Here is a 23,037-nt window from a genome sequence, read left to right as displayed (position 1 = left end):
TCTACTACTTGAAATGATCCAAACACTTTCTTCAACTTACCCAATAGTCCTAGGAAGTGAGTTCAGCTCCCTGGCTTCCTTAGGCCCTTCTCTCCCAAGTTTGTCCAGATGGATGGAAGAGAGGCGGGTGGCCACCTCGGCTACACCAAGGGGCTGAGGTGGAGAAGGCAGAACTGGAGTCTTGTCTTCTCCAAGAAGTGGGGAGTCGATCGCAGATCCACAGGCAGGGCTATAGCTGAGCCCGTTGGTATGTGAGGCAAGGAGGTGAATGCTGATGCGTTTGGTACAGAAGACTGCACTGTCCAAGCCCCCGGGGTCCGAGACTGCAGGGAGGGCCCTGTTGTCTGCTCCAGCGTCCTCCTGAGGGACCTGCTGGCTGGCCACAGGAGGTTTCCACTGCCTGTTTTGGTTGAGGAGATCCCACTGCAAGCTGGGATTCATGAAGTAAGTCTGTTCAAAATGGTAGCCTTGCCTTGGTTTCTTCTCAAGGCCTCTTGCAGTCAGCTTCCTCACAGCCTCAGTGAACCGAACCTCCTTAGTCAGAGTCTGGGAAACAGGGTCACCCTCCAGGCCACAGGGATACGACTGAGTCCTGGTGACTAAGTTACTCTGGCTGTAGAGGGAAGAGGCAACACTGGTGGTAGAGGTGTCCAAGGAGCTGGGGGTAGACAGCATGCTGTGGGGAGGGGCGTCGTCTAGGGCAGGGCCACTGCTCTTGGGCGCCTTGTGCTCAACAGACTGGAACGCACAGTCTCCGGTGCCCCCTGAGTGTTGCCAGGAGATAAGCTGGACCTTGGGTGAGGATACTGGCTTCAGGCCCTCTGTGGCCTGCAATAAAGGCACTTTAGTGCTATTTGGCCGCATGAAGGAGTTGTTGTTCAGCATGGGTTTGTAGGAAGAGGAAGAAGAGGAGAGTGGAGATGGGGTCTTCCCTGAGATGGCAGAGGCCAGGCTCCTCCCTGTAAGACTTTCCCCGGCCGCTCCCAGTGAGGAGTACGGTTCCGTGGATGAGGATGCCATGGGGATGAGCTTGGAAGACGTGGCCTTGTTGGCAGTGAGTCTGACAGGGAGCCTCTTTTGAGGGAGAGAGAAAGGTCTTTTTTCTGACGGGCTTGAACGCAAGCAGAAAGACTCCAGCTGCTGGTATGCTTTGTGCCTGTAGTTGGAGCGGCGGTACAGCAGGGTGCTGCTGAACAGGTCTGGGAGGGAGTGCAGGTAACAGCAGTTGCCGTGGCTCGCAGTGACAGCCGAGGTCCCGGAGCTACCTAGAGTGCTGGGGCAAAACAAGTACGCTGGCTGCGGGGGTGCACCCAGCCCTGCTGAAAGTGTCCCCACGTGTTTCTTCTCCAGCCGCCAGATTGGCTTCACCTGCTGATGAGCCTGAGCCCAGACTTTGCCCTCGGAGGGTTTCTCGGGTGATGGGGTAGGTGCTGTGCCCGTGGGCCCACTCTGCTTCAAGCTGTGTCCCCGGCGGAGGCTGATATCGTAGTGCTCTGTTCTTGCTGAGGCCATGAGGAGCCCACATCACGGCCACATGGCCTCATGGCCCGGCTCAGGTGAGGTGCCAGGTGCCTCCAGCAGTAGCAGCTGCATGCTTGAAGTCCGTCAGCCTGAAGGGGAGAGAGACAGCTGGGAATGTTCCAGTCCCAGGACAGACACAAGGCTACAGTGGTACCCTGGCAAGCAAGAGCCCTGCTTTAGCACTTCTTGGGCAACCAGTCTCAGTCATCATTTGGGGCCCTGAGAGAAGAACACTAGATTTCGAGGGTGTTCTCCGTGGACTTCCTGCTGCCCTCATGCCTTGATGAGCTGGCTTCATCAAGGACTGGGACGTTAAGGTGCCACCGGGTGAAATCTGTTCACATGCTCCCTTTCTCTCAGAGAGCTCTTTCCTCTTTCTCCAAAGAAAAATTCACACCTTTCTGCCTCATCGTTCACAAGTTTACATGAGTGGCTTCCTTCCATCACCTGACACCCGTGTGCCTAGGAATAAGGCAAGCCTGGGTGTGGCAGAGAAGCCAGCCAACACCTTCCTCCTCATCAACCAATTCTGAATGCTCCAAGATCATGTGAGAAGATTTTACATGTACTGCTCCCTCACCAATTCTCAAGCTGCCCCTGATGTGGTCTGCTTTCCAAAGACTAAGTGAGACAAGTTCAGACAAGAGCATGGATTTCTCCTGTTGACCTCTGGGGTGCGTTCTGTAGCTGAGACAGTAATTTCATCTCTTCAAGAGTCTAGCCAACTATACAGGCTTAAATTCCAACCAATGTGTTGGTGGAAAAGAGAAGAAACAAGATGGAATTAGATATCAACATTCTTTTTACTTAAAGTGATTTTATTTCTAGCAGCCACACTGGGACAGGAGAGGTCCAGGAGTAGAATATACAGGCAAGAAGAAGAGAGAAACTTTCTTTATTCCAAATCCCAGGCTTCAGTCTGGGCTCATCTTGGGGAGAGAGAGCCTGTCTCTTGCATTCCCTAATTCAATCTTTCCTCTAAAACAAAACCTCTGAATCAGTCTATAGCTCTGGGTTCCAAATAGTCAGTTTTGCATGGTCATTTGATTTCTAAATGAAAAATATTCTGCAGTTTTTTACACCTGCAGGGAAGGGTGAGCCTGCTTTTATGACAGCATCCAGGGGAGAAACACAAGACTCTTCTATAAGAAGTCATACATCTGGGATAATTCTGAATGAAATGCTGGCATCTTAATCAAGTATTTTCACAGTGGCTAAAGGGAAGGAAATAGCAGAGAATTTTCTTGCTCAAGTTTTATTTAAGACACAAATGACAATGGGGAGAGGGCTTTGTATTCTGATAGGAGAACAATGGCCAAGGAAGATTCTCATTCCTGCCTATGGCTACAGGAACTGCTGCTGTTTTCCACCAACAAAAAGCCTACAAAAGCCATGTGATATCGCCCTCTTTTCCTGCAAAGACTGACCTGTGTGGGAGTCCTTCTCAAGAAGAGTACCAAAAAATCACTGCCGCTATTCAAAATGATAGTGGGTGAAAAATAGCATCACAGCTAAAACCAGATTTGATGCCAGTAAATGCAAACTCAAGGTAACAGAAAATGGACCTCCACCAAATCCAAACTATGGAAATACTGTGCAGGGCACAGCTACACTCTGCGCGCTTATGGGAGACAAGCACAAAGGGAGGGGTCAGACCCTGTGGTGATTTTATAAGACCACACACCTGAGTGTGTGTCATGTACACATAACAGGCTCACGTTCCAACTTACGTAGTCATCTTATGGGAATCCACATCTCTCCCCACCAATGAGGCACAACAGGTTCACCAAAGTGATGGCAGAAAGGGATAAGGAAACGAGATTTCATGCTGCTGCCCCCTGAATGTCACTCGACGTGTAACTTCTCGTGTGCATCCTGCCATCACAGACCTTCAGGTCTCTACAAGTGTCACTTCCTAGTGTGTGTGCAGGGGGTGAAGGGGACAGTTGTCTTCACCCAGCCCTGAGGTGGTGTGCAGTGGGGGCCCGTGGCTATGAGGGAATGCAGGCTTGGCTACCGTGCACCTGAGGACATGGTGGTGGGCTCCTGGGTGCCCTTAGAGCCCTTTCCTTCTTGTCTACTAGACTTAAAAATACACAGCTCAAAGGCTGTGTCACCATCTCTAGGTAGCCTTTCTGGACTCCCCAGTTCAAACAGGATGCCTCATCTCTGTGCTGGCCACCATTGCTGTCTCTATGACACTGAACATTAACAAGGACTACTCATCTGACTAGGAGCAACGAACATGTTGTTCCCAGTACAAGGTCTCACCCACAGTAAGTGCTCAATATTCTGTTGACTGGATAAACTGGAAAAAAAAAAAAAGTAAATAAAGGGGAAATACACTAGCACTTCTCCAAGAGAAGACTCTTTTGAGAGTCTCCTGGATAGCAAGGAGATCCAACCAGTCTATCCTAAAGGAAATCAGTCCTGAATATTCATTGGAAGGACTAATCCTGAAGCTGAAACTCCAGTTCTTTGGCCACCTGATGGGAAGAACTGACTCACTGAAAAAAGACCCTGGTGCTGGGAAAGATTGAAGGTGGGAGGAGAAGGGGACGACAGAGGATGAGATGATTGGATGGCATCACCGACTCGATGGACATAAATTTGAGTAAGCTCCGAGAGTTGGTGATGGACAGGGAAGCCTGGCGTGCTGCAGTCCATGGGGTTGCAAAGACACGACTGAGCAACTGAATTGAACACTAGCACTGATGAAGGCTAGTTTGGGCACCTAGCAAATACCAGGTACTATGCTCATTTAATCCTCAATTTGAGCTATGCTCAATTTGCTGATGATGAACCCGAGACTCAGTAAAGCTAAGTAACTTGTTTATGGTGATAAACAAACAACTAACAAGGAGTGGCCAAATTAAAACTTGAGTTTGTCTGGCTCCACGCTTCCTCTTAAATAGAAATGAAACACACACCTAGGCCCTGTTTCCAAACTTATCCCTAACCTTCAGGTGGAAGACAAAAGGCGGGTTGGAAACACTATGCTGAACCCCTTTGTGGGGAAGCACCCAAGAGCCCACCACTGTGTCCTCATCTGCACCATAGCCAAGCCTGCTTTCCCTCATAGCCACGGGGCCCCACTGCACACCCCCTTAGGGCTGGGTGAAGACAACCTTTCCACTCACCTCCCGCACACACTGCTCTGCATCCCTCCGCATGAATCCTCAGTGCCAGAAACACTGGACGCAAGTGGCCCGGCATTTACCTTTTCCAGGCCCAACTCAAACCCCATCCCACCCATGAAGATCTGCTGTGTATTTACTCCTCTAATTTAATGTTTTGCAAAGGCTATCTTTTACCACTGTTCTCTTTTCATATGAATATACTTCATAAGCCCCTGATGATTTTTATAGGGAAATCTTGTGTATCTGTAGTAGATAAATGCACAGCTATGTTAGTAGAAGTTGGAAGATCACTGCCCTAGTCTGGCCTCCTTCTCAGCAATGCTGCCCAGGTTTCCTCCCCCTAAAATATCATAAGATGTTAAGAGTTCCTAGAATAAAGTTTAAAAAATAATTGACTTCAGGGTAATGAATATTTTCTAGGTCAGTTATACCTCCACAAAGCTGTTAAAAATGAAACAATTTTTTTTTCCTCTGAGGGAATAAGAAAAGTAAAGAACTGCAGAACATTCTGAAGATAAACAAAATGGCCTCAAACATCTCTTTCTATTTGTGTGGCTAGCTCTGTCCAATTCCTAGTCCCTCACCTGCCTCACTAAATGCAGGCCTGCATTTGTAGTAGCATCCTGCCTGCCTTCCCTGGATCCAACCTCTCTTCTTCTAAAGCAACCAGTCTCAGGAATCTCAACGTCCTGCCCCACCATCTTTAAACAACATTCAGAAGCTGTCCATCTCATTCTGCCTTCCACTCTTTATGGGGCGTTTTGCCTCAAGTTTCTTCCTTAAGTGAGAGTGAATGATGAGCAGCCTATGCTAGAAAAACTGACTGTTGTCTCAAACCACCAGGTCTCCAGAGGCCAGGCCAGACCAAACCAACTTGGACAAGGTATCTATTTCTACAGAAAGTAATTATTCATTACACATTGACTGTGTCACTCTCCTATATTACAGGAGTGTGTGGCTCTTGGGATCTGCAGTTTCCTTTTCCTCTTCCATCTGAGAGTTTCACTCAGTCACTAGAGGAACTCAGAACATCAGAAACAGTTCAGAGTCTAGAGTCACAAGATCTCTGATGAGATCACTTTAGTTGCCCAATAGTTATATAAGAAGATAGAAGTGACTTGGCTGGAATCAAACAGAATGAGGAGTGTAGGAATCAGACACATTTTCTCTTAAGAGATAAATCCCAAATTCTGTCTCCCTAAAGAAAGTTGGAGGAGCATGGAACTTCTGTAAAGCCCTATTGAGAAAGAAAGGCCCACACGCCAACCTAATGAGAAGGGAGGGCCAATAGAAGTTGAGGGGGCGGCTCTTGCAGAACACAGTTACTGCAAAAGAAGTTAGCCAACCTCAGGGGGAAAAAACAGCCTATAGCAGCTAAAGCTAAAGGAGGTCCATCTGCAAATTACTGAAAAGTGGAAACAGTTGAAGGCTTAACATAATTAGGTGCTTCCCTGGTGGCTCAGATGGTAAAAAAAAACTGCCTGCAATGCAGGAGACCTGCATTCAATCCCTGGATTGGGAAGATCCTCTGGAGAAGGGAATAGCAAGCCACTCCAGTATTCTTGCCTGGAGAATCCCATGGACAGAGGAGCCTGGCGGGCTACAGTCCATGGGGTCGCAAAGAGTTGGACATGACTGAGCGATTAAGTACATCCTAACATAATTAAGTGACTAGCTCTCCTGAAGCCCTGACCTTCAGCAGCTTCAGAAAGAAACCTTGGGTGAGCTTGAAGGCAGTGGTCCTTAAAGTGTGGGCCCTTTCAGGGGTTCCGCTAGGTGAAACTATTTCCATAACAAAACTAAGATGTGATTTGCCTTTTTAACTGTGCCAGCCTTTCCACTGATGGTGCAAGAGCAATGGTGGGTCAAACTGCTGTTTCCCGAGTAGGATTCAAGCCAAAGGTACCACGTGAGATTTTTCACCACCACACACTTCTACACTGCACAGCAAAGGAAGAAGTGCCAGGTTTACTTAAGAATGTCCTTGATGACACAGTAAAAAATGAAATCCCAATCCTCAAGTATATCTTTTTAACATTCTGTGTGATAAAATAAGAAGTACATATAAAACAGAAGACAACGGTTATCTGTAAGTAAAGCACTTGTTTGAATTGCAAAATTTTTCTGTGGAACATCATGTTTACTTGAAAGAACGAAGGATACACAAGTGATGGTTATTCAGACTTTGACACTTGGCAGGCGTTCTCTAGAAAATGAAACAGAGGACGCCTGTCACTTCAAAGGAAACAACTGACAGTGTTTGTTGCCAATGATAAAATTTGAGCTTCCAAGAGAAAATGAGAATTTGGGCAAAATTGTATCTGCCACCATGAGCTTGACAGCTTCCCAATACTTAACCATTTTTCTGATGACTGTGGTGATATTATTTTTTTATACTGTCAAATAGAATGTGGCAACAACTCAATGAACCAGTATTTTCCAAATTATCTATCACACAATGTCAAAAAATCAGACATGGGTAAAAGATCTGGTCAGAGATAGACCATAATGGATTCTAATGTAACCAAGTATGAAAAGCTCCCTGATAACATTTCAGATTCCACAGCAGCTAACCTTCATAACACCACCCCTTGTTAACGTCTGTGTAGTACCAAAGAATCAGAGAAGGCGTTGGCAGCCCACTCCAGTGTTCTTGCCTGGAGAATCCCAGGGACAGGGGAGCCTGGTGGCTTCCGTCTATGGGGTCACACAGAGTCGGACACGACTGATGCGACTTAGCAGCAGCAGCAGCACCAAAGAATACCCACTATCTGAAAAGGCTACACAAACATTCCTCCCTCTTCCAACTAATCCTCTATATGAGGCTAGATAATCCACATAATTCAACCAAACAGTAGACTGAACCAACTGAAACAACAGAAAAAAATAGGAAAATGCAGCTGTCTCCAATTAAACCATACATTAAGATTCTCAAAAATAATGCTACTCTTCTAACATTTTTGAAACAATAGCATTTTTCATTTTTAAAAATGTGACTTATGTTTATTTGTAATGAGTTTATTATTTCTAACTGAATTAATAAATACTTCAATTTCTAATGTGGAGTAGATACATATTCCACATTAAAAAGAATATACTGCAGATTCCAAAAATCTTTAATAAAAAAGTGCACATAAGAGACCAAAAAGCTTGAAAGCTCTGGTCTACAATGGCATTGCCTGTCCAGAGTATCCAAGAGGCTCCTAAGGATGAGGTCTTTTTCATTTCAGGGCCTAACAGAAATTAGTATTCTCAGTATTTATTCCAAAACACCAGGTCTGGCTTCCCAGTTCTGCCAGAAGAGACAGTGAGAAGTTAAGAGCATTAAAGAAAAGTTTTCTCACATTTCACTGACAGATCAAAGCATCTGATTTCATGCTCAAGTCCAGAAAGCTTATGACTAGACAATTCCAAGGTTATCATAGGATGAAGGAATCTAACAGGAAAGCTAAACTCAACTCCACATAATAAGTACCAGATCCTGCGGTTAAAGGTTCCCTGCAATGCAGAAGACCCCGGTTCGATCCCTGGGTGGGGAAGATCCTCTGGAGAAGAGAATGGCTATCCACTCCAGTATTCTTGCCTGGTGAATTCCATGGCCAGAGGAGCCTGGCAGGCTGCAGACCATGGTGTTACAAAGAGTTGGACATGTCTGAGCAACTAACACTTAGTTTTTCAGTGAAAAACTTTTGCCAATGAAAAAGTTACTTTTCATTTACATACTCATTTTTGGATCTGACTTTAAATATTCTGCCTTCCTACTTCCATCCCTTTTCCCCTATCTACTCCCTCAAAGTCAGTGTCCTCCACATGCAGTCTTCTCCCTTCTCCCCCTTCCCCCAAAGGAGGCACACAATAAGTGCTCAATAAATGGCAGATTCAACTATTGACACAGACTCTCTCAGAGCAGCCTCTTTTATCCCATGACCTCAACCACATCCTACATTCTCCAATTTTCTTCCATCTCTCAGGCCTACAGAACAACCTCTCAAGCTGAAGGAGCCTCAACTCACCATGTCCAAAGTGTAACTTCTTTATCTTTGTCCTCAAAGCTGCCCCTCCTCCTTCTGCCTCATCCTGCAGCACCACCCATTTGATCACTAAATTCAGAAACCTAGGATCATTCTAGACTGCTCCTGGTCCCACTCTCCTGACATTTACTTTGCCACCAGATTTTGTCCACTCTACCACTGTTAAAGTGAAAGTCGCTCAGTTGTGTCTGACTCTGCAACCCCGTGGACTATACAGTCCTTGGAATTCTCCAGGCCAGAATACTGGAGTGTGTAGCCATTCCCTTCTCCAGAGGATCTTCCCAACCCAGGGATCGAACCCAGGTCTCCCACACTGCAGGCAGATTCTTTACCAGCTGACCCACCAGGGAAGCCCCTACCACTGTTAATCTCTCTCTAAACCCTCTCCCCCATTACAACCACCATAAAGCCCTCATGGTCTCTGGCCTGGTCTCTAGTTTTCTCACTGACTTCCAGATTTCAGTCTAAAATCTTACTTATTCAAACTGCACACTGACACTACAGTAACCTTAAAGACAGATCTGATGTTACCTTCCTGCTAATTATCATTCCACAGTTTTCCCGCAATATACTCTTTCAGATTTTATCCAAGAATTCCCCAAGGAATGTTTAAAACCATACATTCCTTAGGGAGTTCCCTGGTGGACTAGTGGTTAGGATTTGGGCTTTCACTGCCATGGCCTGCCTAGGTTCCAATCCTTGGTCAGAGAACTGAGATCCCACAAGCCAGATAGTACAGGCCAAAAAAAAAAAAAAAAAAAAAAAATTAAACCCATGTATTCCTTGTACATCTTAAAGTTGAACTCTAAAATTTTTCATCACAAGTTTATCCTTTTGTTAAGAGAAGGTAGAAAACACTAAACAATTTATAGAAAGAACTAAGGAAGGGTTAACTGTAATTTAAACAAATATTTCATGATGATTTAGTGAGTTTTAACTATCTGATTGAATAACACACATCCCACGTTGAAGGTCAGGAAGGGCGGCGGTGAGGAGATACCCCTCATCCAAGGTAAGGAGCAATGGCTGCGCTTTGCTGGAGCTGCCGTGAAGAGATACCCCACGCCCAAGGTAAGAGAAACCCAAGTAAGATGGTAGGTGTTACAAGAAGGCATCAGAGGGCAAACACACTGAAACCATACTCACAGAAAACTAATCAATTTAATCACACTAGGACCACAGCCTTGTCTAACTCAGTGAAATTAAGCCATGCCCGTGGGGCAACCCAAGACGGGTGGGTCATGGTGGAGACATCTGACAGAATGTGGTCCACTGGAGAAGGGAATGGCAAACCACTTCAGTATTCTTGCCTTGAGAACCCCATGAACAGTATGAAAAGGCAAAATGATAGGATACTGAAAGAGAAACTCCCCAGGTCAGTAGGTGCCCAATATGCTACTGGAGATCAGTGGAGAAATCACTCCAGAAAGAATGAAGGGATGGAGCCAAAGCAAAAACAATACCCAGCTGTGGATGTGACTGGTGATAGAAGCAAGGTCCAATGCTGTAAAGAGCAATATTGCATAGGAACCTGGAATGTCAGGTCCATGAATCAAGGCAAATTGGAAGTGGTCAAACAAGAGATGGCAAGAGTGAATGTTGACATTCTAGGAATCAGCGAACTCAAATGGACTGGAATGGGTGAATTTAACTCAGATGACCATTATATCTACTATTGCAGGCAGGAATCCCTCAGAAGAAATGGAGTGGCCATCATGGTCAACAAGAGAGTCCGAAATGCAGTACTTGGATGCAATCTCAAAAATGACAGAATGATGTCTGTTCATTTCCAAGGCAAACCATTCAATATCACAGTAATCCAAGTCTATGCCCCAACCAGTAACACTGAAGAAGCTGAAGTTGAACGGTTCTATAAAGACCTACAAGACCTTTTAGAACTAACACCCAAAAAAGATGTCCTTTTCATTATAGGAGACTGGAATGCAAAAGTAGGAAGTCAAGAAACACCTGGAGTAACAGGCAAATTTGGCCTTGGAATACGGAATGAAGCAGGGGAAAGACTAATAGAGTTTTGCCAAGAAAATGCACTGGTCATAACAAACACTCTCTTCCAACAACACAAGACTCTATACATGGACATCACCAGATGGTCAACACTGAAATCAGATTGATTATATTCTTTGCAGCCAAAGATGGAGAAGCTCTATATAGTCAGAAAAAACAAGACCAGGAGCTGACTGTGGCTCAGATCATGAACTCCTTATTGCCAAATTCAGACTGAAATTGAAGAAAGTAGGGAAAACCACTAGACCATTCAGGTATGACCTAAATCAAATCCCTTATGATTATACAGTGGAAGTGAGAAATAGATTTAAGGGCCTAGATCTGATAGACAGAGTGCCTGATGAACTATGGACTGAGGTTCATGACACTGTACAGGAGACAGGAATCAAGACCATCCCCATGGAAAAGAAATGCAAAAAAGCAAAATGGCTGTCTGGGGAGGCCTTACAAATAGCTGTGAAAAGAAGTGAAAAACAAAGGAGAAAAGGAAAGATATAAACATCTGAATGCAGAGTTCCAATGAATAGCAAGAAGAGATAAGAAAGCCTTCCTCAGCGATCAATGTAAAGAAATAGAGGAAAACAACAGAATGGAAAAGACTAGGGATCTCTTCAAAAACATTAGAGATACCAAAGGAACATTTCATGCAAAGATGGGCTCGATAAAGGACAGAAATGGTATGGACCTAACAGAAGCAGAAGATATTAAGAAGAGATGGCAAGAATACACAGAACTCTACAAAAAAGATCTTCACGACCCAGATAATCACGATGGTGTAATCACTGACCTAGAGCCAGACATCCTGGAATGTGAAGTCGAGTGGGCCTTAGAAAGCATCACTATGAACAAAGCTAGTGGAGGTGATGGAATTCCAGTTGAGCTCTTCCAAATCCTGAAAGATGATGCTGTGAAAGTGCTGCACTCAATATGCCAGTGCATTTGGAAAACTCAGCAGTGGCCACAGGACTGGAAAAGGTCAGTTTTCATTCCAATCCCAAAGAAAGGCAATGCCAAAGAATGCTCAAACTACTGCACAATTGCACTCATCTCACACGCTAGTAAAGTAATGCTCAAAATTCTCCAAGCCAGGCTTCAGCAATATGTGAACCATGAACTTCCTGATGTTCAAGCTGGTTTTAGAAAAGGCAGAGGAACCAGAGATCAAATTGCCAACATCCGCTGGATCATGGAAAAAGCAAGAGAGTTCCAGAAAAGCATCTATTTCTGCTTTATTGACTACGCCAAAGCCTTTGACTGTGTAGATCATAATAAACTGTGGAAAATTCTGAAAGAGATGGGAATACCAGACCACCTGATCTGCCTCTTGAGAAATTTGCTGCAGGTCAGGAAGCAACAGTTAGAACTGGACATGGAACAACAGACTGGTTCCAAATAGGAAAAGGAGTACGTCAAGGCTGTATGCTGTCATCCTGTTTATTTAACTTATATGCAGAGTACATCATGAGAAGCACTGGACTGGAAGAAACACAAGCTGGAATCAAGATTGCTGGGAGAAATATCAATAACCTCAGATATGCAGATGACACCACCCTTTTGGCAGAAAGTGAAGAGGAACTCAAAAGCCTCTTGATGAAAGTGAAAGTGGAGAGTGAAAAAGTTTGCTTAAAGCTCAACATTCAGAAAACGAAGATCATGGCATCCGGTCCCACCACTTCATGGGAAATAGATGGGAAAACAGTGGAAACAGTGTCAGACTTTATTTTTCTGGGCTCCAAAATCACTGCAGATGGTGACTGCAGCCATGAAATTAAAAGACGCTTACTCCTTGGAAGGAAAATTATGACCAACCTAGATAGCATATTGAAAAGCAGAGACATTACTTTGCCAACAAAGGTTCATCTAGTCAAGGCTATGGTTTTTCCTGTGGTCATGTATGGATGTGAGAGTTGGACTGTGAAGAAGGCTGAGCGCCGAAGAATTGATGCTTTTGAACTGTGGTGCTGGAGAAGACTCTTGAGAGTCCCTTGGACTGCAAGGAGATCCAACCAGTCCATTCTAAAGGAGATCAGCCCTGGGATTTCTTTGAAGGAATGATGCTAAAGCTGAAACTCCAGTACTTTGGCCACCTCATGCGAAGAGTTGACTCATTGGAAAAGACTCTGATGCTGGGAGGGATTGGGGGCAGGAGGAGAAGGGGACGACAGAGGATGAGATGGCTGGATGGCATCACTGACTCGATGGACGTGAATCTCGGTGAACTCCGGGAGTTGGTGATGGACAGGGAGGCCTGGCGTGCTGCGATTCATGGGGTCGCAAAGAGTTGGACACGACTGAGCGACTGATCTGATCTGATCTGATCATAAGTGCTGTTGGGCATCTTTTCATGTGTTTCTTAGCCATCTGTATGTCTTCTTTGGAGAAATGTCTGCTTAGTTCTTTGGCCCCTTTTTTGATTGGGTCATTTATTTTTCTGGTACTGAGCTGCAGGAGCTGCTTGTACATTTTTGAGATTAATTCTTTGTCAGTTGTTTCATTTGCTATTATTTTCTCCCATTCTGAAAACTATCTTTTCACCTTGCTTATAGTTTCCTTTGTTGTGGAAAAGTTTTTAAGTTTAATTAGGTCCTATTTATTTTTGCTTTTATTTCCATTACTCTGGGAGGTGGCTCATAGAGGATCCTGCTGTGATTTATGTCCGAGAGTGTTTTGCCTATGTTTTCCTCTAGGAGTTTTATAGTTTCTGATCTTACCTTTAGATCTTTAATCCATTTTGAGTTTATTTTTGTGTATAGTGTTAGAAAGTGTTCTAGTTTCATTCTTTTACAGACGGTTGACCAGTTTTTCCAGCACCACTTGTTAAAGACATTGTCTTTTCTCCATTGTATATTCTTGCCTCCTTTGTCAAAGATAAGGTGTCCATAGGTGTGTGGATTTACCTCTGGGCTTTCTATTTTGTTCCATTGATCTATTCTATTTTGTTCCATTGATCTATATTTCTGTCTTTGTGCCAGTACCATACTGTCTTGATAACTGTGGCTTTGTAGTAGAGCCTGAAGTCAGGCAGGTTGATTCCTCCAGTTCCATTCTTCTTTGGCTATTCGAGGTTTTTTGTATTTCCATAGAAATTGTGAGATTATTTGTTCTAGTTCTGTGAAAAATACTGTTGGTAGCTTGATAGGGATTGCATTGAATCTATAGATTGCCTTGGGTAGTATACCCATTTTCACTATATTTATTCTTCTGATCCATGAACATGGTATATTTCTCCATCTATTTGTGTCATCTTTGATTTCTTTCATCAGTATTTTATAGTTTTCTATACATAGGTTTTTTGTTTCTTTAGGAAGATTTATCCCTAAGTATTTTATTCTTTTCATAGCAATGGTGAATGGAATTGTTTCCTTACTTACTCTTTCTGTTTTCTCATTGTTAGTGTATAGGAATGCAAGGGATTTCTGTGTATTAGTTTTATATACTGCAACTTTACTATATTCATTGATTAGCTCTAGTAATTTTCTGGTGATGTCTTTAGGGTTTTCTATGTAGAGGATCATGTCATCTGCAAACAGTAAGAGTTTTACTTCTTCTTTTCCAATCTGGATTCCTTTTATTTCTTTTTCTTCTCTGATTACTGTGACTAAACCTTCCAAAACTATGTTGAATAGTAGTGGTGAGAGTGGGCACCATTGTCTTGTTCCTGACTTTAGGGGAAATGCTTTCAATTTTTCACCATTGAGGATAATGTTTGCTGTGGGTTTATCATATATGGCTTTTATTATTTTGAGGTATGTTCCTTCTATGCCTGCTTTCTGGAGGGTTTGAATATGTTGAATTCTGTCAAAGGCTTTCTTTGCATCTATTAAGATAATCATATGGTCTTTATATTTCAATTTGTTAATGTGGTATATCACATTGATTTGCAAATATTGAAGAATTCTTGCATCCCTGGGATAAAGCCCATTTGGTCATGATGTATCATCTTTTTAATACGTTGTTGGATTCTGTTTGCTAGAATTTTGTTGAGAACTTTTGCATCTATGTTCATCGGTAATACTGGTCTGTAGTTTTTTTGGTGGCATCTTTGTCTGGTTTTGGTATTAGGGTGACGGTGGCCTCATAGAATGAGTTTGGCAGTTTACCGTCTTCTGGAAGAGTTTGAGTAGTATAGGTGTTAGCTCTTCTCTAAATTTTGGTAGAATTCACCTATGAAGCCATCTGGTCCTGGGCTTTTGTTTGAAGATTTTTTATTACAGTTTTGATTTCCATGCTTGTGTTGGGTTTGTTAAGATGTTCTATTTCTTCCTGGTACAGTTTTGGAAGGTTACACTTTTCTAAAAATTCGTCCATTTCTTCCAAGTTGTCCGTTTTATTGTCATACAGTTGGTGACAGTAGTCTCTTATGATCCTTTGTATTTCTGTGTTGTCTGTTGTGGTTTCTGCATTTTCATTTCTAACTTTGTTGATTTGATTCTTCTCCCCAGCTAATGGTTTGTCTATTTTATTTATCTTCTCAAAGAACCAGCTTTTAGCTTTGTTGACTTTTGCTACAGTCTCCTTCGTGTATTTTTCATTTATTTCTGCCCTAATTTTAATGATTTCTTTCCTTCTACTAACCCTGGGGTTCTTCATATCTTCTTTTTCTAGTTGCTTTAGGTGTAATACTAGGTTATTTATTTTATTTTTCTCTTGTTTCTTGAGGTAAGCTTGTATTGCTATGAACGTTCCCCTGAGCACTGCTTTTACTGAATCCCATAGGTTTTGGGTTGTTGTGTTTTCATTTTCATTTGTTTCTATGCATATTTTGATTTCTTTTTGTATTTCTGTAATTATTGTTTATTCAGAAGCATGTTGTTCAGCCTCCATATGTTCGCATTTTTAATAGTTTTTTTTTTTTTCCTGTAGTTGACATCTAATCTTACCACACTGTGATCAGAAAAGATGCTTGAAATGATTTCAATATTTTTGTATTTACCAAGGCTAGATTTATGGCCCAGGATGTGATCTATCCTAGAGAATGTTGCATGTGCACCTGAGAAAAAAGGTGAAATTAATTGTTTTGGGGTGAAATGTCCTATAGATATCTATTAGATCTAACTGGTCCATTGTATCATTTAAAGTTTGTGTTTCTTTGCTAATTTTCTGTTTGGCTGATCTAGCCATAGGTGTGAGTCGGGATTAAAGTCTCCCACTATTATTGTGTTATTGTTAATTTCCCCTTTCATACTTGTCAGAATATGTCTTACATATTGTGGTTCTATGTTGGGTGCATACATATTTATAACTGTTATATCTTCTTCTTGGATTGATCCTTTGATCATTATGTAGTGTCCTTCTTTGTCTCTTTTCACAGCCTTTATTTCAAGGTCTATTTTATCTGATTTGAGTATTGCTACTCCTGCTTTCTTTTGGTCTCTATTTGCATGAAATATCTCTTTCCAGCCCTTCACTTTCAGTCTGTATGTGTCCCTTGTTTTGAGGTGGATCTCTTGTAGACGGCATATATAGGGGTCTTGTTTTTGATCCATTCAGCCAGTCTTTGTCTTGGTTGGGGCATTCAACCCATTTAAATTTAAGGCAATTATTGATAAGTATGATCCTGCTGCCACTTACTTTGTTGTTTTGGGTTCAAGTTTATAAACCTTTTCTGTGTTTTCTGTCTAGAGAAGACCCTTTAGCATTTGTTGAAGAGCTGGTTTGGTGGTGCTGAATTCTCTCAGCTTTTGCTTGTCTGTAAAGCTTTTGATTTCTCCTTCATATTTGAATGAGATCCTTGCTGGGTACAGTAATCTAGGTTGTAGGCTTTTCTCTTTCATCACTTTAAGTATGTCCTGCCATTCCCTTCTGGCCTGAAGAGTTTCTGTTGAAAGATAAGCTGTAATCCTCATAGGGATCCCCTTGTGTGTTATTTGTTGCTTTTCCCTTGCTGCTTTTAATATTTGTTCTTTGTGTTTGAACTTTGTTAATTTGATTAATATGTGTCTTGGGGTGTTTCACCTTGGGTTTATCCTGATTGGGACTCTCTGGGTTTCTTGGACTTGAGTGGCTATTTCCTTCCCCATTTTAGGAAAGTTTTCAAATATTATCTTCTCAAGTATTTTCTCATGCCCTTTTTTTTTTTGTCTTCTTCTTCTGGGACTCCTATGATTCGAACGTTAGGGTGTTTAACACTGTCCCAAAGGTCTCTGAGGTTGTCCTCTTTTCTTTTTTTTTTTCCTCTCTGCTTCACTTATTTCCACCATTCTATCTTCCACCTCATTTATCCTGTCTTCTGCCTCAGTTATTCTACTGTTGGCTCCCTCCAGAGTGCTTTTGATCTCAGTTATTGCATTATTCATAACTGATTGACTCTTTTTAATTTCTTATAGGTCCTTGTTAAACATTTCTTGCATGTTCTTAATCCTTGTCTCTAGTCTATTTATCTGTAACTCCATTTTGTTTTCAAGATTTAAGATCATCTTTACTATCATAATTCTGAATTCTTTTTCGGTAGACTCCCTATCTCCTCCTCTTTTGTTTGGTTTGGTGGGCATTTATCATGTTCCTTTACCTGCTGAATATTTCTCTGCCTTTATATTTTGTTTAGATTGCTGTTTGGGGTGGCCTTTCTGTAGGCTGTAAGTCTGTGATTCCTCTTTATTGTGGAGCTTGCTCCCTGTGGGTGGGGTTGGTCTAGTGGCTCGTCAAGGTTTCCTGCCTGGTTAGGGGAGCTTGCGTCTGTGTTCTGGTGGGTGAACTGGATCTCTTCTCTCTGGAGTGCAATGAAGTGTCCAGTAGTAAATTTTGGGGTGTCTATGGGTTTGGCATGGCTTTGGGCAACCTGTATTTTAATGTTCAGAGCTGTGTTCCTGTATTGCTGGAGAATTAGCATGGTATGTCTTGCTCTGGAACTTGTTGGCTCTTGGGTAGAGCTTGGTTTCAGTGTAGGTATGGAGGCTTTTGGATGAGCTCTTGTCTATTAATGTTCCCTGGAATCAGGAGTTCTCTGGTGTTCTCAAGTTTTGGATTTAAGCCTCCTGCCTCTGGCTTTCAGTCTTATTCTTACAGTAGCTTCAAGACAGCACAGATGATAAAACATCTATGTTAATGGTGAAAAGATTCTCCACAGTGATGGACACCCAGAGAGGTTCACAAAGTTACATGGAGAAGAGAAGAGGGAGGAGGGAGACAGAGGTTACCAGGAGGAGAAGAGGGGGGAGTCAAAAGGGGAAAGACCAATCTAGCCAGTAATCAGTTCCCTATGCATTCTCCACAGCCTGGAACACCTAGAGAGAGTCACAGAGTTAAGCAGAGAAGAGAAGGGGGAGGGAGGAGAAAGAGGTGACCTGGGGGAGAAAAGGGAGAGTCAAAAGGAGAGAGAGCAATCAAGCCAGTAATCACACCCCTAAGTGAAAAAAAGATACTGAAGATTAGATTCTTAAAGGTACAAAATTGATAACACATACCAAAAAGCAAAGATTAACAATCTAGAATAGAGGTTAGACTCTCAAAAATACGTTAAAAATACAAAACAAAATCAATCACAAAAATTATAAAATATATATATATGAAATTTGCTTTAAAAATGCAGTCTTTTTTTTTTGCAAGGTAATAATAAGTTATAAAAATGAAAATTAAAGGAGTAATAGAGAACTTAAAAATTAAAAAATGATAATAGTAAAAATATATCTATGAAACGAGTCACCAGTCCAGGTTCAATGCACGATACTGGATGCTTGGGGCTGGTGCACTGGGACGACCCAGAGGGAGGGTATGGGGAGGGAGGAGGGAGGAGGGTTCAGGATAGAGAGCACGGGTATACCTGTGGCAGATTCATTTCTATGTTTGGCAAAACTAATACAATATTGTAAAGTTTAAAAATAAAATAAAATTAAAAATATATATATATATCTAGGAATGTCTCTAGAGCTGTTGTGGGCTGTGTGGGGTCAGTTCAGTTTCAGATAGTTTCTTGTTCCAGCTTGTACTTGTTCTCGAGGTCTAATAGGCCCCTTCCAATGCTTAGTCAATGTTAACTACAGGTTTTTAATCTGTTGCACCTGTCACTTCCAGAGTGGTTTCCTCTTCGTTTATTTTGGCTTCCTCTTTTTGCAAGTCTCTTCAGTGTCTAATTTCCGTTCTGACACAAAGGGGCGAAGGTGGTCACTTATTTAGGCTCACTTGTTCAGCTGTATTGTGGGGAGGGAGGAACACTGCAAACAAATATCACTGGCATGTGTGGGGAGTGCTTGCAATGTATGGACCACACTGGGTTTGCCCCAGCTCACGGCAGCGCATGCTTTCCAGGTCTACAATGCTCAGGCAACAGGTTGCTCTGCAGGGGTATTGTCTAAAGTGGGCCCTGTGTTTCGTGCACTTCCCAGGTCTAAGCTGCTCAGGTTCAGGTTCTCGGCTACTCCACAAGGGCACAGACTCAGTTGGGCGTGCATTTTGTGCCCTTCCCAGGTCAGAGCAGCTCAGGTGACCAGGTGATTGGTGAGAACACTGTCCCAGGTGGGCCGTGTGTCTTAATCACCTCCCTGGTCCAGCCGCTCTGTTTCCCAGGTGCGTAACAAGAGCACCATCTCAGGTGTGCCATGTCTCCTCTGGGGAGATGATCTCAGGCTGCGACCCTCCTGGCAGATGTCAACCATCCAGGATCCCAGGAAGATGTGGTTAGCAACTGGGAGCCTGCTCACAGTTTGGTGGAGGATCCCAGTCTCTGGGGCCAAGATTGCCCCTTGCCTTCTGGCTCTGGCTGTCACACACCTGCCTCTCTGCCTCTGGTGCGGGGAGGAGCCTGTGTGCAGCCAGCTAGCTCTCCTTTGGTATTTGCTCAATCCTTTGTTCTATGAGTCGGCCAGGCTGCAGGTTGGGTTAGGTTAGAGCCTTTCGCGGGAAAGTTTTTTTTTTTTCCCCTCTCTGGCTATCCCATGGTTTGGGTTGCTATTTCACGTTAGCTCCCTCAGATGGTCCTCAGGGCATTCTGGTCCAGTCCTTACCCTAAAGCATGCAGCCCACGCCTCCCTGTCCAGCCCCCCGATCGCTGGTGCCGGATGCATGCCTGTGACTAGGCTGCTTCTCCGCTGGAAGTTGCGGTTAGGCGTGTATTCTGTGGGGTTTTTGTTTTTTTTTTTTTCCTCCTGGTTATGTAGCCCTCTGAGATTCCAAAACTGCCCACAGAGCCGCCAACGAGAGGGTTTTCTGCTGTTTGGAAACTTCTCCTCCTTCAGGACTCCCTTCCCAGGACAGGTCTCCATCCCTAACTCTGTTGTCTCTCTTTTTGTGTTTTATATTTTGTCCTACCTCCTTTCGAAGAGGATGGGCTGCCTTTCTGGGTGCCTGGTGTCCTCCGCCAGCATTGAGAAGTTGTTTTGTGGAAGTTGCTCGGCATTCAAATGATCTTCCCATGAATTTGTGGGAGAGAAAGTGGTCTCCCTGTCCTATTCCTCTGCCATCTTGGGACCGCCCCCAACCTGAAGTTTTTATATACAGAATAACACACTACAGCAAAATTTGGAAGCATAACAGATATGATACTCTCTACCCCTTTTTTTGTAAGGTCAGTTTTAGAAGAGTTCATTTGGAAGCTAAGGATCTGGAAATTGATTCTTCTAAAACTGCATGTGGGGCTTCCCTTGTTTTCCAGTGCTGAAGACTAAGCTTCCACTGCAGCGGGGCTCGAGTTTGATTTCTGATCAGAAAGATTCCCTGAACAAAGAAATGGCAACCCACTCTGGTATTCTTGCCTGGGAAATCCCATGGACAGAGGAGCCTGCCTGGCAGGATACAGTCCATTGGGCAGCAAAGAGTAGGATAGAATTGAGCAGGAAAGTTCCCTCCAAACCCAGCTCAGGTCTGTCAGACTGTTTCCAGTTCTCTTTTCAGGCCTTGCTGTATCTTTACTAAAGATACTTTGTATCTGGAAGGTCCTCTCACCTCTTTATTCCCAGAAAACACTTGATGATTTTTCAGTGCTACATTCAGTCCAATCAATAAAGAGCTCCTAACTCTTGGGAACTAAGAGGGGGTGGTTTTCATACAAACAGTACCTCAGTATTTATTGCAAATAACTAAGGATAGAACACTTTCCCAAAGGGCCCCCCTGCTACTTGTTGACTGCCTAAATCAACAGGTAATTAACTTAAGGATGGAATCTGGAGTATCTGAGTAGATAGGAGTAACTCCCCAAGGAAGGAAGGATTAAAACATTTCCTAGATGCAGAATGGAAATGTGAAGATAATACAGTTTTCCAAATAAATTTGGGTTAAATATTTTTCTAATGTTCTATTAGAACACACACCACACAATATGACAAATGCTGTTTACAGGCTTAAAATTTCCCGTAAACTCTGTGCAAACACGCCTGCCCTGTGCATCCCTGTATCCCCTAGTGCCTTCCATAATGCCCTGGCTCACTAAGTATTTGTCGATGCTTATTAAAAATTGTTTAATGATTAAAGGAAGTAATGGATTGATGAACACATGAAGAGTTAAATTCTACACAGTTAAGGAAAGTATTTCTCTACAGACAGTGAAGATGGGGAAGTTAAAAGCGGGGTATTCATGTTAAATTCAGCCGTGAGGCCTGAGAGGACCTTGGGCTCACACTAAAGAGAGGGGAATTTAAACTACAGCGGGGCGGGAAAGGAAGCTCGAGGCCTAGGGTGAAAAGATGCTGCAGGGTTCGGGGAACCAGAGGAGCAGCGACTAAGTTCACTGGGCGCGGCGGGAAAGGGGGCAAGAAAGGGTGCAGAGGAGTTGCGAGGAGGCGCGAAGACCTGGCAGGGTAGGAGGCCGCGGATCCCTCTCTTCCCAGGTGATGGAGAGGTGGCTGGCAGGAAGCAGGGCTGGGCAGGAGCGGCCAGAGGGCTGGAGGCCGCGTCAAAAGGCCCGGGGCAGAAGAAGGGGAGAGAGAGTCGAGCCAGCAGAGGGTCCGTTGCCCCGGCTCCTCGGCCACACTCACCCAGCGGACTCAGCTTCGCCGCGGCTGGGCGCCGGCTCCGCGCTGCTTCCTCCCTCGGCCTGCGGGCGAGCTGGCGGCCTCAGGCTCCCCTAGCAACCACGCACGGCCACGCGACCCGCGCTCTCAGCCGCCAGCGCGGCTGCCACCAGACACGCACTGCGCGCGCCCCCAGCGGACGCACAGAGGGCCTGAAGGGGCGATCCCAGCGGGAGGGAGGCAGGCGCGCGGAATCTCGGGGCTAATGGAGCTTGGAAAGGCGGCGGTCACAGGGCTCGCGCACGCGCAGCCACTTTAACGCGGGTGGGACTCGCAGAGCGGAATTCTGGGAGATGTAGTCTCAAGGTTAAAGCCCTGAAAGGCTACGTTCCGGCACGCCACGACCCTCTATACTTTGATTCTACCTAACCATAGTGAACTCCGGGAGTTGGTGATGGACAGGGAGGCCTGGCGTGCTGCGATTCATGGGGTCGCAAAGAGTCGGACACGACTGAGCGACTGATCTGATCTGAACCCCTATGGACTCTTTATTTGGCCGTGCCTTAATTCACTCCTCTAAAACCAAAGAACTTAGAGTTCATTAAATAATTTTCTTGTAGCACTTTCCAATTAAAAGCCTTTGAGTTTGACCCCAGGAAAGAAGAGATCGCCAGATCCGCTATGCTTCGCTCTTCCTACCTTCCCCTAACCCCAGCCCAAGCAGCAGGCTCCAATTACAATCACCTGCTTTCTGAGCTTCAAGTGTGAACATTAGCAAACACTGACTCAATTAATTATCTCCCCAGGCAAGATAGATACTGCCCCCTCAGACTCAGATGTCCCTGGTTCTAACAAATTTAGAGATCTTAAAAGAACTGGAGGGCGAAAAGAGCTTTTCTAAATAGTCCGCTACAGAAATAATAGGAACTATAAGAGATGAAACTAATTTAAGGAAAACAGTCTGGGCCACAGCAAAGATGCTTAATAAATAATTGATTCAGGCAACAGTCATTGATCAGCTATAAATTATATCTCATGATGCGATGCAATTTGAACTACACAGTAACATTAGAAAGTAGTATATTTTTGTCTAAAAATCAGTTGAATCTGAATCTAATCAAGCTTTTGGCTCCAACTTCCAGTTTATAGGAAATAAAGAGAAACATTGTCACAAGAAGGCCATCTGACAAATCCAGAATGTAGGCCAATGTATAGAGGAATGACCTTATTTCTTCAACAAATTCAGAGTATAAAAAAAGAGTGAGGTTTCCTATGTTGTAAGATACTTAAGAGACATAATCACATCAATGAGTGGACCTTGTTTAGATACTGATTCAAATAAGCCAACTGCAATTGTCTTTTGAGACAATAGAGAAATCTGAATATAGACAGGGGACATTAAGAACATTGATAACGTTAAGAAATCATTATTAAGTTTTT

The 23,037-nt window shown here is 43.8% G+C and overlaps 1 protein-coding gene across 1 annotated transcript in view; it reads right to left on the bottom strand.

Annotated features, from left to right (window-relative positions):
- The window catches only part of TTLL4 (tubulin tyrosine ligase like 4), a 38,320-nt gene extending 15,797 nt beyond the window's left edge, over positions 1-22,523 (bottom strand). The window contains exons 1-2 of the mRNA XM_055573485.1: positions 21,622-22,523; positions 41-1,610 (exon numbers count right to left, since the gene is read on the bottom strand). Coding sequence (XP_055429460.1) covers positions 41-1,512 — 1,472 coding nt within the window. The 5' untranslated portion in view covers positions 1,513-1,610; positions 21,622-22,523. The remainder of the gene's footprint in view (positions 1-40; positions 1,611-21,621) is intronic.
- Positions 22,524-23,037: the final 514 nt, after the last annotated feature.

This window comes from Bubalus kerabau, chromosome 3, assembly GCF_029407905.1.
Source record: "Bubalus kerabau isolate K-KA32 ecotype Philippines breed swamp buffalo chromosome 3, PCC_UOA_SB_1v2, whole genome shotgun sequence".
NCBI classification, from domain to species: Eukaryota; Metazoa; Chordata; class Mammalia; order Artiodactyla; family Bovidae; genus Bubalus; species Bubalus kerabau.
Note: the sequence above shows the minus strand (reverse complement) of the source record. Positions and strands in the feature narration are given on the sequence as shown.